At 38.4% G+C, this 18,606-nt stretch overlaps 1 protein-coding gene across 1 annotated transcript; it reads right to left on the bottom strand.

The window, feature by feature from the left end:
* Positions 1–940: 940 nt before the first annotated feature.
* LOC128509730 (immunoglobulin kappa light chain-like) lies at positions 941–10,209 on the bottom strand. Its single transcript, XM_053481565.1, has 5 exons — positions 10,151–10,209; positions 8,249–8,596; positions 7,995–8,096; positions 1,732–1,757; positions 941–955 (listed from the first exon to the last, which is right to left on the bottom strand). The coding sequence occupies exons 1-5, from the start codon at positions 10,191–10,193 to the stop codon at positions 941–943; spliced, it is 534 nt and encodes a 177-aa protein (XP_053337540.1). The 5' UTR covers positions 10,194–10,209.
* Positions 10,210–18,606: the final 8,397 nt, after the last annotated feature.

Here is an 18,606-nt window from a genome sequence, read left to right as displayed (position 1 = left end):
TAAGATACACAGGTTTACTCATTAAAAAAGTTTTGCTCAGCTTGCTACTTAAATTATGCCACCATTTGCATTGGTCTTGAGCTTTGATCCCTTTTTTCTTAAGGTCCCTATTACATTAAGCCGATTTGCTACCGACCTATGAAAGCAGAATTAAAACTATGCTACTGACTATTACAGACTATTTCCAAGGTGTTAACAATGTGATAACGACCTCATATTGTCCCATTAATGTCCATTTGTTCTCTCTAAGTTAAGATAAATAATATTTGCGTAATTAACACACGTTTACAGTTGTGCAAGCGGTCAATCACACACAAAAGCTGCACACACATGCACCTGGTGTAAAAAAATGTAAATGGAGAAAGTGATGCAATATTATTCATGAAGGGGAATATATGTCAGTGTTTACAGTTGTTGAACCTTTATTAATAATAATAATAATAATAATAATGAACAAAGAAAGTAGAGTCATGGGAAAATCACAATTGAAACAAACGAAGGAGAGACAAAAAGAAAATTAAAAAATAAAGATTCTGAACATAAAGTGTGATTGTGTTACATGTGAGATTGTGAGTCTCTCGCATGTGCGATTTTCTCTCATTCATGGTTGTTAACCTTTGAGTGTCGTATGAAAATAAAAAGTGCTAAATGATTAAACTCAATGCAAATCCTTTGAGCTATCAGCAGACCATCCAGTCCACACACAAGCTTGGCAAAGGTTTTATGCCAGATGCCCTTCCTGATGCAACCCTCCCATTTTATCCGGGCATTGGACCATCAATGCTTCCAGTGGCTGGGGTTTGGCCGCTGGCTGGGAATCAAACCTAGGCCTTCCGCATGAGAGGCTAAAAACCTACCACTAAGCCACCAGCACCACCAGGCAAACAACCATGGCTGTGCTTTTTCTATTTATTATAACAATGCCCTTATTTTCAAATTTTTACTGTAAGCTTTTCTAAAAGGTTACACGAACACAAATGAACGTAATACAGTTTTTTTTTTAATTGCAAATAAATTATATTAAAAAATACAGTGGAATATTGTGACTAAATGACTTCATTCCATTATTAAAATAAATAATTATTATGTTCAATAATTACATGTTAAAGTAGCATTCTTCTCTGCCTAACTTTAATGGGGTGGCGCCCCTGCACCCCTTATTGACCGGCAGCCAATGGTTGCCAGCTATGCTACACATATATTACTAATAAAAATTACATGGTAAATCTGTCAGACTTGATTATGAAATTAACAGAAATGATCAAACCACACACATTTTAGATTAAAACATTGCTATTATTATAAATGCGCTTAAAAATCGATGATGACTTGATAACGGCGCATTCCTCCTAAAGTTGAAGACGCTGATGAACTGAATTATAGCCAAAGAGGCTATAAGCAGTCATTACAGTCCTCTACTGAGCAATCAAGTGGTCGCTTCAAATTTGCATTGTTGTAGATTTGGGAGCAAATTCGGCTCAGTGGAATTGGGGACCTTATCTTTAATTTTTAGGATTCTTTTTAACTGATGCTTCCTCATCACTCTACCATGCCTAAGTGATTTTAATAAAATTCTTAACTGCTTTAGCATCCATCCTGTCATCTGTCTGTAAATGACAGCCTATCCCAGTATGCTTAGGGCACAAGGCGGGGCACTGGACATGGTGCCAATCCATTGAGATGTAACTGTATGTTAAAATATACTGTGTGTGAAAATGTAGTCAGATTTACCTCATTTTTGGATGATTCATGACCTACTGTAAAGCAAAGCAACAAAAAGAAAATTATTATTATTAGTTGTAGTAGTAGTAGTAGACCAGTAATATGTCTGTAATAATTGATAGACCTCCAGTTGAGGTGGAAGTTAAGTCATGCCAACTGGATTTCTTTCTTGTTAGGTAGATACATTTCACTTATTGTATCATCCAAGTATCTTCTTTAGCCTGAGGTAAGTTGGTAAGTTCCTTATATTTGAGTTTTCCAATGTCAAAGGATCCTCCCCTGTCTGAAAAGGCTTGTTACATGAACAATTGAGAAGGTGAGAGTAGAAGGGAAATTCATTAGAGAGTGGGAGGAAGAAACAGTAATAGAGAGAGATTAGGGAGAATCATTAAGAGGTAATGACCACCGACAGAGTAAGAGAGGCTTTTTTGGTGGACCTGTAAAGAGGTTTCGATCTTCCTGGAGATCAGTGGTTCTCAAATTGTCAATTGTCATTTTTTGTGATTATAATACACACTTCAGTATTACAAGTAAAAGCTATAAATAAATATTTACTGATTTGTAAAGATATTACTGATTGAGTGTGAGTGTTTAAACTGAGTGTTTAAAAAAAAATTAATTCGCGTGTCACGATCTGGGTGTAGTGGCAGGTGTTGATCGCCGTGGGCAATGAGAGCAGGCACAGAGGCAGAGGGGTTGTGTAATCAAAAAAGAGTCTTTAATGAACATTAAACACAAAAGTATAACTAAAAACTCAACAAACAAAAGAAACAACCAAACTCAAACAATACTTAATAACTTTGTGCTAACAGGGGCTCTCTGGCAAGACACAGGCAGACAGATGAACACCACATTTCCTGTGATGTAACACAGGCAGACGGACGAAGAACACGTCCTGTGGAGAGACACAGGCAGAGGGACAACTAACACGTCCTGTGGCGAGACACAGGCAGAGGGACAACTAACACGTCCTGTGGCGAGACACAGGCAGAGGGACAACTAACACGTCCTGTGGCGAGACACAGGCAGAGGGACAACTAACACGTCCTGTGGCGAGACACAGGCAGAGGGACAACTAACACGTCCTGTGGCGAGACACAGGCAGAGGGACAACTAACACGTCCTGTGGCGAGACACAGGCAGAGGGACAACTCACACGTCCTGTGGCGAGACACAGGCAGAGGGACAACTAACACGTCCTGTGGCGAGACACAGGCAGAGGGACAACTAACACGTCCTGTGGCGAGACACAGGCAGAGGGACAACTAACACGTCCTGTGGCGAGACACAGGCAGAGGGACAACTAACACGTCCTGTGGCGAGACACAGGCAGAGGGACAACTAACACGTCCTGTGGCGAGACACAGGCAGAGGGACAACTAACACGCCCTGTGGCGAGACACAGGCAGAGGGACAACTAACACGTCCTGTGGCGAGACACAGGCAGAGGGACAACTAACACGTCCTGTGGCAAGACACAGGCAGAAGGAGGACAAACACATCACAGGACACACAAACTATGCGTGGAGCTGAAACTGGACACTAGAGGGAGACACGTAAAGACTCGGGGAGACACGTAGAGACTCGAGACAGGAGAGAGACGGAACTAGGGCTAAAGACATGGCAGTCAGCTAGGCATGGCTTTTAGCTAAACATGATTAAGATTGCTCTTAACCATGGCAGTCAGCTACACATACATTTAGGACAGGACTGAATCAGCTTCACTAACACCGACACACAAAACATACACAGAAACATTGCCAATAAGAGAGCCCAAGTCAACACAACTAAAATCAAAATACAAACTAAACAAAGAACAAAACAGAACAAAATGCCCACACAAATGACAGTGGTTAAACCAAAAATGCTCGACCCAGTTTCCCAGACTAAACAGCTATTAATAGAGATGGATTGATGGCTACCTCGGTTCAGGTGTGCACTCGCATCACCTGACCGAGGTGCCTGCTGGGAAACTGAGTCAGCCAACAAAACTACAAATAAAAAACAGCGACCTCTGGTGGTGGACCCTTACATCGCGACTCAAAGATATGACGTCTGGAAGGGACTGCCCCTAGAGAGCACTGTGGTTGTCATTTCTGTTTGTTTGTAGTTTTGTTGGAAAACTCAGTTTCCCAGAAGGCACCTCGGTCAGGTGAGGAAGGAGCTCACCTGCGCCGAGGCAGCCAATTAGAGACATTATAAAAAGCTGTTAGTTCTGGGAAACTGGGCCCGGCATTGTTATTGTCTAGTGGGCTTTTGTTTTGTTTTGTTTGAAAATTGGATTATGTTAGTACTGGCTTTGAGGGTTTGTTTTCTGTGTTTAAGGGATTAAATTTATCTTTGGTTATACCTTTATGTGTGAGTATGTGGCATGTGATTATTGTCCTTTTGTTTCGTGTCACTTCTGGTAATGTTTTTAGTGTGTTTGACCAAAGCTCTAGGCCTTGGCATGCTCTACGAGTGTGTGAGGTTCGCTCATAGGAGCGTGTGTGTGTGAGGGTCGCTCATAGGAGCGTGTGGGTGTGTGTGAGTCGCTCGTAGACGCATACCAGGTTTAAGTTTACCTCAAGGGGCTTTGGTCATATGTTTGAGTGTTGTAGCGTTTGTCTGTTTGAGTTTTCGTTAACGTGATCTGTTTAAGAGAGGCTTTTGGGGCCTTTGTCACGGCACATAGCCACAGTAGTGCGCCTAACACAGAGCTTGTCTGTCATTAATAATAATGCTACACCATCAGCCATTACAACTGGGTTCATGACAACGTCACTGTGCAGCGACTGGCTCACTAGTTATTGCTACAGCGCACAACTGAATGTGAAAACCGCAACTGCCGAGATGGATAAATTTGTTATTCGCAAATCTAAAAATGTTGAGGAAATTGTGGACAGTTTGCCTGAGTCATCGGAACCATGTACATCGACCAAGCAAAAGAGCAAGACCCCGTCAGACCAAAGTAGGAAACGTCGAAAATATCAGGAAGAATTCATAAAGTATGCATTCACTTGCTCTACTGTTGACCACATAGAGTTCCCTCAGTGTGTAATCTGTTCAGAAGTGCTTGCTCATGAAAGTTTCAAAAAAAAAAAAAAAAAAAGTACACCCTTCCCATTTAAAGGTAACCCAAAATTATTTTGATGTATAGTAAATGTAGTCAAAATACTGTGAACAGCCTCTTATGTTTATTGCTTGTTTTTGACAGTGGGGGTCGCGAGATCTTGTCGATTTTCAATTAGATGCATAAAACAGCAGCATGAAAAATAGGACAAAGGTTGTGCCTGAGACCTCCACCTCTCCTTAGAGAAGGACTTTCCACTTGGATGTAGATGTCTTCTTTTACCCCTATCTCAAACCATCTATCTTCCCTCTCCAAAATTCGTAATCTTTTATCCCACTCTCTAATGACTCTTTCTCTTACGCTCATCGTCTCCACTGTTCAAATAAACATGACTTTTCACACAGTGGAGGACCCTTTGACCTTGGAGGACTCAAATATGATAAACTCACCTCAGACTGAAGAAGCTACTTAGTGAAGCTGAGTAGATGAAGATGAAGATGAGTAGTGAAACATATCTACCTAACAGGAAAAAAATTCCAGACATGACTCAACTTCCAGATTAGTAGCAATAGTAGCAGTAGAAGTAATAGCAGCAGTAATAGTACAAGAGTAGTAACCCAAAATGACTAAACAATTGGTTATGTACATTCTTTTTTGTAGTTAAATTCCTCACTGTTAAACCTATTAATGCCAAATGAATGTATCTTTATTTACAGTAGTTGTAGCAGGGCTTAATTTGTGCGGGACCACACTCCTTGACCTAGATTTGGGCACCTATTTGATAAGCCCCACCACATTTTTTGTCACTAATAAAATATGGAAATACATTTTATATAATATTTAATCTGTCATGTTATAATTATTAGTGGGCATACCAAGCGGGATAACCCCAAAGAAATAACCAGAGCTTCCCTTCCAGCCACATTGCTTTTAGGACACCATGTGGTTTTCACTTTTGCTAATTAATTGCCATTATTGTATATGGGGTTCAAGAAATATGACATCAGCACTATGACATCATAGTGCTCATGTTCTAATAGTGTGAATGGCATGTAAAGAACCCTATTGTTTCTCTAAGGATTATTATTTAGGGCCCAAGCACTGTGATATCATAGCTCTGATGATGCTGTGGCTCTGATAGTGTTGATGTTCTAATCATGCTAATGTTATGTGAAGATCCCTATTGTTTATATAAGGATTATTATTTAGGGTCCAAGCTCTGAGACATTGGGACTATGTTGTTATACCTCTTATAATGCTGATGCTCTAATGTTGGTAATATTTAAATTGTGTTGATATCATGTACTGTAATGGTCATCTCATGTGTAGGGCCCTATTGATTTTTTAAGGATTATTGTTAGGGCCCATGCACTATGAAATCAGCATTATGACGTCAAAAAAATGGAAATCTATATAAAATGTGAAAAAAATGTATGCATCAGAATTGTCAGATTGTTCCTTATGAGCAAGCCGAGGGAGACAATGGCAAGGAAAAACTTAATGGAAATAGGAAGAAAAGTGAGGAAATGAGGATGGGTTCCCTGTTGACTCTGGTTCCTCTCAAGGTTTCTCACATCTGACTTATTACTGTATGTCATAGTGTGTGGGAGGCCCTCTTGTTTGAAGGATTTTTTAAGCATCCGGGATTTTATGGGGGCATGTTTTAACATGCTCAAAAAGTCATGAAAATCAGCAGACAGATTGGAATCTCGTGTGAAAACCCAATGGGCTGTAATATACTCCTCCTAAGCAATTTATACGATTGCCATGAAACCAAGCCAATGTGATCTTAACACATTGCCTATACGGAATCGTGAAGGAATCTTGAAAGGAATTCAAGATTCGTGAAAGGATAACTCGCATGGTGCAACGTGGAAATACCTTAAACCTATACTTATAAGGCTAATTATTTCCATCATAGTGTGATGCATTTCTTCCAGCAGCTGGGCCTTTTTAAAGGTCTTAACATAAAAAAAATGGTATATGGACCAGTTTAATTAAATTAAACTTTTAAACTTTTAAAGTAAAACTTTGGTTCATAGAGTACCTAACTGTGACCTGATATAATAATAATAATATTAAAAATAACTAGAGAGCAAAAATTTCTGGAGAAATTTTAAGTCTCCGTGACGGCCACACATCCAGTGTGTGGTCAAGCCTTCCGGTGCATCATAGTCACAGGTGTGATGTCATAGTAGAGGCCGGCCCCAATGTTAAGTCTATGGGACTTTTCGGGGCGAGTTTTTGGGGATTTTGGGAGCGCCGCCCGACGGCCCCCCATCAAAAGTCATAGCACACCATTTCCAAGCGAGCCGCACGGAACGGGTAACACATGTGGGTCGTCTCGAAACGGCGGGACGAGAAACGCTGCAAAGTTTTATGGATATAATAAATGGATTGCGCAATGGTTTCTAGGGGAGAAGAGTAATAAGTGTGCGCCACACACTTAACTAGAGAGCGAAAATTTCTGGAGAAATTTTAAGTGTGCCTCCGTGACGGCCGGGTCACTCCCAATAAGCGTGGATACCATCCAGTGCGGGGTCGAGCCTTCCGATGCATCACAGTCATGGGCGTGATGTCACAGAACAGGCCGGCCTCAATGTTAAGTCTATGGGACTATAACACTTAATAATAATAATAATAATAATGATAATAATAATTATAATAATAATAATCATATTTCTTTTTTTTAAAAAGATGTTTTATTGGCTAATACCATCACATACAGTATGTCATTGGCACACTTAGATTAGATGGAAAGTGGGGATTTTACCGTGTATAATATTCATGCACACATTTTTAGTTTGTAACTTGTTCTATATAATTCTTGAAATGCTTGCAGTAACAGAATTTTTATATGTATGTATGTATTAATATATTGTTATGGGGTGGACTAATGACCAAGCCTAATGATGTTCATAATAATCCTTTGGGTGAGGGTATACTGTAATATATTACATACTTTTTGAAGGTCTTAACATAAAAAAAATGGTATATGGACCAGTTTAATTAAATTAAACTTTTAAACTTTTAAAGTAAAACTTTGGTTCATAGAGAACCTAACTGTGAACTGATGTAATAATAATAATAATAATAAAAAAAAAAAATATATATATATATATATATATATATACATGCCTGAGCTGTTGTGGAATTTTTGCCCTGAAATTGTGTCTCAGTCCGGCCCTACAGTATATGTATCTATCCATCTATGATTTACCTTTATGCTTCAGTACAATGAAGATTAGGACAATAAGAAGAATCACAATCACTGCACCAAACAACACAGTCAGTATGAAGAACACAGGTGGAGAGTCTGAACCTTGGATTGCAATAAAGAAAACAATTAGATATTTTAAAGTCCACTATATTTTCATAAAAAAATGTACAGAAGCCTTTTAGGAAAATAATTTTTTTATAACTGGAGTAATTACAACTATTAACTTTACACTTTCTCATTTTATAGTAATGTACCTTTCATGCTTAAGTAGATTGAATCACTATATATAATCTGATTCTGTTCCATGTACCCGCAGTAATAGAGTCCTGTATCAGAGACGTTTACTGCAGTGATGGTGAGAGACGTGTTCTTGTCATGAACTGACATCACTATTCCTTCACTTTCATTAAAGAAGTGACACGCTTTTGATGGAGCTGATGTAAAAAACTGTTTACACCCCATAAGAAGTGGAACTGAATCACTTGTGTGTTTATACCAGAAGATGTAACCTGTGTCAGTCAGATCATGTTTGCACCAAATAGTGACTTTATCTCCAGCTTCTGCCTCCAAAGTTAAAGAGCACAGAGTCTCTGAGAGCAAACCTGCAACACAGAAACAATCACATGTCTCGACTCAAACATACAGTTATAGTACAGAATAGGGATGCAGGAAGGACATTATCCCTCCTACCCAGCAAACATACCCATGTGGACCCACTGTGGATGTGTGTGTGTTTTTTCATGGGGCACTGTGGGCCAAACAAATGGAGAATAGACCCACACAAATCCCTCTATGGTTTCATACGGGGCAGCCCAAGTAGTTTCACACATGTTTGCAACCAGCAGAAAAACATTACAACTTAATTAGGGCATTACTGATTTGGTTAACCTTAAATTAGTTGACACTGTGATGATTTTCTGTGATTGTGAAGTATTGAGGTCCTGAGCTATGTTAATAGAATTTCTAGTGCTGTAGTCTAATTTAACCTTTAAAACTCAAGCAGCAAAAGAACTTCCAGAAGTGCATTTGTGATGTCAGACACTGATGTTGGTTGAGAAGGCCTGGCTCGCAGTCTCCGCACTAATTTCCCAAAGGTGTTCTATTGGGTTAAGGTCAGGACCCTGTGCAGGCCATGTCTTTATGGAGTTTGCTTTGTGCACTGGTGCACAGTCATGTTAAAACAGAAAAGGTCTATCCCCAAACTGTTGTCCAAAATGTCTTGGTATGCTGAAGCATTAAGTGTTCCTAAACTAAGAGGCCGAACCAAACTCCTTAAAAATAACCCCACATCATAATCCACCCTCCACCAACCTTTACACTTGGCAAGCACCATTCTCCTGGCAACCGCCCAATCCAGACTCATCCATTGGACTGCCAGACAGAGAAGCGTGATTTATCACTCCAGAGAACATGTCTCCACTGCTCTAGAGTCCAGTGGCGGCATGCTTTACACAACTACATCCGATGCCTTGTAATACATTTGGTGATGTAAGGCTTGGATGCAGCTGCTCGGGCATGTAAGCCCCCTCCATGAAGCTCTCTACACACTGTTCTTGAGCAAATCTGAAGGCCACATGGAGTTTGGAGGTCTATAGCTATTGACTCTGCAGAAAGTTGCTGACATCTGTGCACTATGTGTCTCAGCATGCGCTGACCAAGCTCTGTGATTTTACATTGCCTACCACTTTATCGCTGAGTTGCTGTCATTCCCAATAGCTTCCACTTTGTTATAATCCTAACAGTTGACTGTGGAATATTTAGTATTAAGAAAATTTCACGACTGGACTTATTGCACTGGTGGCATCATTTTTGTGATATATACATTTTTTTTTTTTTTTTTGTATGCCTAGAATTGGTTGAGAAAGTTGTATGTTTTAATTGGTTTACACACTAAAAGTTTGAAACATACAGTATGTTAGAATTATTTGTTTATGTTGCTACAAATGTGTGACTACAGAAAACAATGGTGCTCAATAGACTACTGTATGTACCAACATCAGATAAAAAATGTTTCACTAATCAAAGCATATATAATAAAGCATGTATAATTTATATACCGTATATAACATTTATTTTACAATTTATAAATACTTAAAGGCTTTATTATGAAATATATTTTATTTAGTAAAGCAACAAGTTAGATCATTCAGACTTACCCATGGCACAGAGAAACACATGCAGAGATAAAAACTGAACCATCGTGTATCAGCAGAGAGACAAAGAGGAAACTGTCATCTGTTGGGCAAAACTACTGCTGGTGTATCTGTGTGTAGGAGGTGTGTTTAATTATGCAGCTTACAGCTTAAAGATTTATTTAACCTACCCTAACAAGGTGCTGTGCAAAAGTCTTTGTTTAATGTTTTCTGTATTTTTGTCACACTTAAACGATTGAGATCATTAAATAGTTTTTTAATTGCACAGAGATAACCCAAGCAAATATAAAATGCAGTTTTTAAATGATGATTTTATTTATTACATTTATTAAGGGCAAAAAAAAAAAAAGCTGTCCAAACCTATCTGGACCTATGTGAAAAAGCAATTGCCCCTTAAATTTAGTTGCACAGAAGCGCTTGCGATAAATGGCAACTTTCAAATCACTATAAAAAATTTTTTGGCCTACACTTCTATGCAGAATTGTTTTAATTTAGGCACATTGAAAGGGATTTTGAGCATGACAGCCTCTTTAAAGATGTTAATTGGATTAGACTTTGACTAGACCACTTCAAAAACTTAATTTAATATTTTTTAAGAATTTATGGTCCATGGCAAGTTGTCCAGATCTACTATGTTTGACTGTTGGCATGATGTTTATATATATATATATATATATATATATATATATATAAAAAATGATGTGTTATTTTTACACAGGATGTAATGGGATGCACATTTTCCAAAAATGTTTAATTTTTGTCTTGTCAGTCCACAGAATATTTGCCCAAAGATCATGGGGATAATCAACCTCTTAGTCAGCAGTGACTTTTGCCTTGGAACACCCTATGGATGCCTCTTTTATTATTTCTCATCCTTATGTGAAAGCTGAGACAATTGATGCCTGCGTTTTTTTAAATGTTGTTATGTCGTGTCTTTAGCTCTTATGAGCTCCTGGATGAGTTTTGTTGTGTTCTAGGCGTGAATTTGGTACCCAGCCACTCCTGGCAAGGTTCACTACTGTTCTAAGTTTTTTTTTTTTTTTTTTTCCCTTAGAAAAGGCTTGGTGTACCTTTTCAGACTAATACATGTCAATTACTTTGTTTCTCACCTGTTCATGAATCTGTTCTGATAGTGTTCATTTTTCTCAGATCTTTTAGTGTGCTTAACTTTGTTAGACAGGTTCTATTTAAATGGTTTCTTGATTCAACAGGTTTAAATTTAACTCAGCTTTTCAAAAATCATAGTTCATTCATGATTTAGCAAGGGGCCATTACTTTTTTACATAGGTTTGGACAGCTTTTTTACTTAATAGATGAACTCACCATTTAAAAACTGCATTCTCTAATTTCCTTTAAGTTACACACTGTTCTCAGACATGTGTACATGAGAATGTGGAGCAGTTTACTTTTATAATACAATGTTCATAGATTTTATTTTATAAGTACATTAATGTATTCTATGGTATGCTAGGTGGTGCATTTCGGGATAAAATACTAGTGTAGTTACATCAGTGGACTTTTTATATATTATACTTTAATCAACATGAAATAAATATAAAGGGAGATACATGAGGTCCCAAATACTCTGTATTCCAAATGTAGTTTATGTTTTATAGGTAGTAATACATAAAATTACCTTAGTGTCCTATGCAGGGTATATAGGATAGAATAGGCCCTAAGCAATGACCAACACAATACAGTATGTTAATTTGAGATCTATCACAAATGATTTCTTCAGAATATATGGGTTGCACTACTGTGATCTTAATCCATAATAAAGATAAAAAAAACACAATTAACCATTATAAAGATAAATTTTAGATAAAAACACATTTTTTTCTTCCAAAAATGACAGCAGTGTGTGGAAGTAACAGGTGGTCACAAGCAGATGAAAACATGGTTGTGAGAGCAAAAGAAATGCATGAAAATGCATCACCTGTCAGTCATGTGGTTGGAAAATAGTCAAACCAGAAAATGGACAGCTGCTGCATGTGTGTGCAAAACCTTGTGGTTTGAGAGAGGGGTGGCTTCTACAGAATTCTGTTTGATGTTAAATGTTGGCCGGTAAAAGTTTGTTGGATTCTTTTTGTTTTATTCCAAGCTGAAAAAACTGGTATTATAAAAAAAAAAAAACATAGATAACGGCAAGAGGCAGAGATTTTCTTTTGCTCGTCCTATGGGCTGCTTGACCTTTCAGGTACACACATACTGTATATAAGCAGTACCCAATAAAATTCTATACTATTATTCTATATAATCCAAATGCATTAGAAGATCCCGAGAAGGTTCAGTTGAAGAACCTAAGAAAGTTCTGTTTTAAAACAGAAAACTGTACAACCATAAAGAGGGAGCTCACTAAAGCCCTCTACTAACCAAAATCTGCATGGCTTTTAGGCATGTAAACGGACATTGAGATCATATACCAGTTGTTTTCCATATAAGCCAGCTCTTGGAAGGTGTTTCTATAAACCTGACATGTATATTTCCTTTCCTATTGTATAGCATATTTACAGGGCAGGTTTGTGGTGACTTTCGTGTGTCAACCTGAGGTACTGCGTGTCTACTGAAGCCGAAAATGTGTTAATCTCTTTTAGGCGCCCATTGACAGCAAGCGACAGAGCTCATAAACATGTTGAGCTATGTATTTATTTTTTAATATCAATAATGATAGTGAATAATTCTTTGACTGTGCTTTCTCTATTTATTATAATAATAATAATTATTATTATTATTAAATTAGCTTAATCTGTAATATTTAGGTGAAATATATTTATTGTATAGGTCTAAATGTAAATTTTTATTTATGGACAGGTGTATTATGTTTTATCTAGAAGTGCTGCAATTTTCGCTGGTTTTGAGATTTCAGCTCCAGTCAATCCCCAGGCGCTCTGAGCTCATGTACCTGCCCAACGCAGCCTCGAAAAGGACTTCTGAAAACTACTGCTGGCTACCTCTGCAGCGGTTAAAACTGCAGATTAGTTTCATTTGGGGTATTTCTTTTTAGGAATTTTGTTGTACTAAATAATATTTATTCAGTATAATCAGGGCCTTTATTCATTCTCAGGTGTTTTAGTGTTACTGTGTGTGCTTTACAATGTCAGACAACATTCAAATGCAAATAATGCACCCTTCCCCAGGTGTGAACATGTTTCAGCTGTTCACAATTACAGTTGTGTGAAAAATTATTTGCCCCCTTTTTGATTTCTTATTCTTTTGCATGTTTGTCACACAAAATGTTTCTGATCATCAAACACATTTAACTATTAGTCAAAGATAACACAAGTAAACACAAAATGCAGTTTTTAAATGATGGTTTTTATTATTTAGGGAGAAAAAAATCCAAACCTACATGGCCCTGTGTGAAAAAGTAATTGCCCCTAAACCTAATAACTGGTTGGGCCACCCTTAGCAGCAATAACTGCAATCAAGCGTTTGCGATAACTTGCAACAAGTCTTTTACAGCGCTCTGGAGGAATTTTGGCCCACTCATCTTTGCAGAATTGTTGTAATTCAGCTTTATTTGAGGGTTTTCTAGCATGAACCACCTTTTTAAGGTCATGCCACAACATCTCAATACAGTGGTATGAAAAACTATTTGCCCCCTTCCTGATTTCTTATTCTTTTGCATGTTTGTCACACTTAAATGTTTCTGCTCATCAAAAACCATTAACTATTCATCAAAGATAACATAATTGAACACAAAATGCAGTTTTTAAATGAAGGTTTACGTTATTAAGGGAGAAAAAAAACCTCCAAATCTACATGGTCCTGTGTGAAAAAGTGATTGCCCCCCTTGTTAAAAAATAACTTAACTGTGGTTTATCACACCTGAGTTCAATTTCTGTAGTCGCCCCCAGGCCTGATTACTGCCACACCTGTTTCAATCAAGAAATCACTTAAATAGGAGCTACCTGACACAGAGAAGTAGACCAAAAGCACATCAAAAGCTAGACATCATGCCAAGATCCAAAGAAATTCAGGAACAAATGAGAACTAAAGTAATTGAGATCTATCAGTCTGGTAAAGGTTATAAAGCAATTTTTAAAGCTTTGGGACTCCAGCGAACCACAGTGAGAGCCATTATCCACAAATGGCAAAAACATGGAACAGTGGTGAACCTTCCCAGGAGTGGCCGCCCAACCAAAATTACCCCAAAGGTGCAGAGACAACTCATCCGAGAGGCCACAAAAGACCCCAGGACAACATCAAAAGAACTGCAGGCCTCACTTGCCTTAATTAAGGTCAGTGTTCACGACTCCACCATAAGAAAGAGACTGGGCAAAAACGGCCTGCATGGCAGATTTCCAAGGCGCAAACCACTTTTAAGCATAAAGAACATTAAGGCTTGTCTCAATTTTGCTAAAAAACATCTCAATGATTGCCAAGACTTTTGGGAAAATACCTTGTGGACCGACAAGACAAAAGTTGAACTTTTTGGAAGGTGCGTGTCCCGTTACATCTGGTGTAAAAGGAACACAGCATTTCAGAAAAAGAACATCATACCAAAAGTAAAATATGGTGGTGGTAGTGTGATGGTCTGGGGTTGTTTTGCTGCTTCAGGACCTGGAAAGCTTGCTGTGATAGATGGAACCATGAATTCTACTGTCTACCAAAAAATCCTGAAGGAGAATTTCCGACCATCTGTTCGTCAACTCAAGCTGAAGCGATCTTGGGTGCTGCAGCAGGACAATGACCCAAAACACACCAGCAAATCCACCTCTGAATGGCTGAAGAAAAACAAAATGAAGACTTTGGAGTGGCCTAGTCAAAGTCCTGACCTGAATCCTATTGAGATGTTGTGGCATGACCTTAAAAAGGCGGTTCATGCTAGAAAACTCTCAAATAAAGCTGAATTACAACAATTCTGCAAAGATGAGTGGGCCAAAATTCCTCCAGAGCGCTGTAAAAGACTTGTTGCAAGTTATCGCAAACGCTTGATTGCAGTTATTGCTGCTAAGGGTGGCCCAACCAGTTATTAGGTTCAGGGGGCAATTACTTTTTCACACAGGGCCATGTAGGTTTGGATTGTTTTTCTCCCTAAATAATAAAAACCATGGTCAAGTTTACGGGGCTTCTCAGTCTTTCGTTAATTTTACTACTGACTCGAAACCAATGTGGCTTATTAAAGATGCACTGTTTTATTGGACATGGCTGTTTTGTAATGTTCTGCAGAATAAACACTGTCTACAGTTCGAATATACTGTGAACGTCTCAAAGTCACGTCTCTAGATCCTTCTGCAGTAATGTTATCGTGGTGTAAATTATTAAAGGTCCTACACATTATATTTTTCATTAAATGTTAATATGATCTTTAGGGTCCTAATGAAAAGTTTGTATTATACGTTAATTAAAAATTCAAAAGGATTGTGTAAAAAAAACACTACTTTTACCTGGTAAAAACTAGCTCTGTTCTCAGCAACCTGTTTCAGTACATGCTAATTTAAATGCTCATGACCTCTGCTGAGCCCGCCCCCCCGTTCTGTGGGGCGTGACACGTGGGGTATAGCGACGGAAGTGTAGTTCAGTGCGGGCAATGCTTTGGACTGCATTACCCACAAAGCATTGCCACAACGCAGTGCTTTATGGGTAATGCAGTCCAAACTGGAAAACTATGGATTATAGAGCCCGAGCCTGTTTTCTTCAGTCGTTTTTGGTTTGATTTAAGTACGGAACCTACGCGGAAGTTTGTAATATCGCCTGACAAAGCAGAAATTAAAAGAATGGACATGCATCGACTCGATTTGTCTTTCTCATCACTGCATGTGCATGAATTAACGGGCTGTTGCGCTGCCGCGAGCAACAATAACAAAAGCGGAGAAACTTACTGAGAGAGATACAGACGCGATGTGTTTACTGATGTGTTTACATGACTTCTTAATCTTCGACAGACATCGTTATAAACCATCTAACGTTACAAAGGTAAGCATAATATAGTTTTCCGACTACGTACACAGTTTGCAACTAGACAATCACCTCAATGCATTGTTTATTATAAACGGGCGATTAGGGATTATATAGAGACGGATGTACATAGAGAAGAAGCCATAACCATGTTCTATGAGAGTGTAAGTTAACTTACACTCCGCATTCATCGTGATTATTAGAAAAGGCGATCTGCAAAGAGTCATAGTAAAATAAATTACACTCACCGAGCCTGGTGAAGATGAAGCAGGAACACGAAGCGTTAGTACAGATCCATTTTTAGGAGCAGCTTCCTAGTAAAACCTGCTTTATATTGACCCGCGTTTATAAAGCAGTCTGGTGAAAAATGAGTAGTGCAAACATGAACGCATTTAGGTAAATCAGCGGGGACGTTAGCTTCAAAAACTAAATTCAGCCACTGCGTCCTCAGTGGCTCAGATGTCGGTAGTAAATGACGACTGCTGTGTTCGCTATTACACCCAACTACTGTACACAACACTCGCTTAGGCGTCATTTTGCTTCAGCGGCGAAAAAACAATGGCCGACAGCGTCTTCTCACTCGGGGCGGGTCTTTGCTAAAACACAAGTGTCAATCAACTTGTGTAGGAATGCCCTCTTGTGGTGTGGCGTCACAAGGCAAGGCTTTTGCGATTGGCCTGATTTCAGAAGGGGGATGTTACTGTAATAAACGAAAAGAAAATCACTGGGCAGCTCTTTATCATCGTAGAGTGGTTGTGTACGCACTCTCCTAACACACAGTTTAGTCCAAACAGCTTAAAATAGTGCATGTAGTGCTGTATGACCCCTTTAACGTATTGATGTATTTCACTTGCTGACAAAATAGACCATGTCTAGTAACGAAAGTAATGAATTTGTCACTACTCCTCTCTTACGCAACACGGCTAAAAAGATAATAAAAGTTGTAGGGCATAACACACCTCTGAACCTCTTTTGTCTTGTAAATGATTATCCTCATTCATCTTCCAATCCCCCACAGCGCACACACTCTCCACACTGTTGCCATGTTTGTTGGGGCACTTGGTTATACACAGCACTTTAATGTATGAAACACTTACTTCCTGGTTTGTTTTATTTTAAATATTGCTTATTACCTTTTCCTGCAAAATTAACATTAAACATAAACAAAATGTTATCATTGTGTAAATTATTAACATATTGATGTATTTTAATTAAGGACAAAAACAGACCCTGCGCTTGTGTTCTGGACTGATGCTGAACAGCTGTGTTCATAGGTTTAATCAACGATTTCCAAGACAAAAGTTAAAGCGTTTGTGGATGAGAGGTGTGTGTGTGTGTGCGCTCCTGTATTTCTCCGTTGGTTTAACACAAACATTTGCGCACAGACAAATAAGTCTGAAGTACCCCTCCCCCCGCCAAAAACACACACACACACAGACAGAGCAATTAGCACCATGTCACAGTCAGTATTCTCCACTGAGGTCTCTTACCTTCCACTTCTTCTAAGTTTGTCTTTGCTCTTTTGATGGAGTTCTTAAAACCACCAAAACATTTTATACTGAGAAAAAAATGATTATGGGTCACATAATCACAAACACAATCTAGCACAGATACATATGATCAAGTGTTTAACTGTTGTTTTCATTTATTTGTATAACCAGTAATAATAATAATAATAATAATAATAATAATACCCAAAAAATCCCCCAACAATTAAAACATGCACACATGACTTTAAAAATAAAATTTATTCTTCCAAAACTAGTCAAAGGTAAAACAATAATTTGTGTAAAACAGGTGAAAACATGTTTAATTTTTGCTTAAAGGTCATTTAAATACCAGGATAACACCAGCTGCTTATTAGTCTCTATCGGGTTCTTTTATATTAAAATATCATTAAAAAAATATTAAAGATGGAACTGTTTAATTCTTTGTGTCCCCCTAAAGTATCAGATGTTTTGCAATTCTATGTTTAGAATATACAGTAGACCTGACCAAACATCATTCTAAAGTTGTTGCACTGTGACGTCATCCCTCCTACAGCTCCCTCAACAGCTTGTTCAGGCTCCTCCAGTAGCTCCAACCGTCATCCGTCTGACCCCCCAATCCTCCACAGCGGAGCTCTGATTAAAGACAACAGGAGAATTTAGTGAAGACAAAGATAAATAAACTTTACAGAATATCTAGTTGTAATAAATATAAAAGATATTAGTAAACATAGACCACAGAGTGTAAAATACTTTTTTGGGGAATTCTGGAATGTAAATAAACTGCCTGTGCTAATGTTAACCATTGAACTTTGTTAGCGTTAACCCCGGTCTGTCTGTATTACCGTCTGCATTAAATTAACCGAGAATTTACTTAATGCGCTTTTCATACAAATAAGTTAGGCGATATAACACTCGTATACATTAGTTCATCTCTGAAGCCAAACTATAACTTCCCGAGTACTGAAGCCCCCCACACCTCCCCACACACCTCCCCCTCCCCCCACTCCTTAACTGATAAACACTTCGGCCAAATTAAGAAAAATATAAACCTGGTTATGAGCATTTAGC

This window comes from Clarias gariepinus, chromosome 21 (genome assembly GCF_024256425.1).
Source record: "Clarias gariepinus isolate MV-2021 ecotype Netherlands chromosome 21, CGAR_prim_01v2, whole genome shotgun sequence".
Classification (NCBI taxonomy): domain Eukaryota; kingdom Metazoa; phylum Chordata; class Actinopteri; order Siluriformes; family Clariidae; genus Clarias; species Clarias gariepinus.
The sequence above is the reverse complement of the archived record's forward strand: the minus strand, read 5'-3'. Positions and strand labels throughout refer to the sequence as shown.

Coding starts and splice junctions, on each gene's coding strand:
- LOC128509730 (XM_053481565.1), bottom strand. CDS start 10,193: ATGGTTCAGTTTTTATCTCTGCATGTGTTTCTCTGTGCCATGG. Junction 8,597..10,150: donor TGTGTTTCTCTGTGCCATGG/GTAAGTCTGAAT, acceptor TCTGTGTTGCAG/GTTTGCTCTCAGAGACTCTG. Junction 8,097..8,248: donor AATCTACTTAAGCATGAAAG/GTACATTACTAT, acceptor TTGCAATCCAAG/GTTCAGACTCTCCACCTGTG.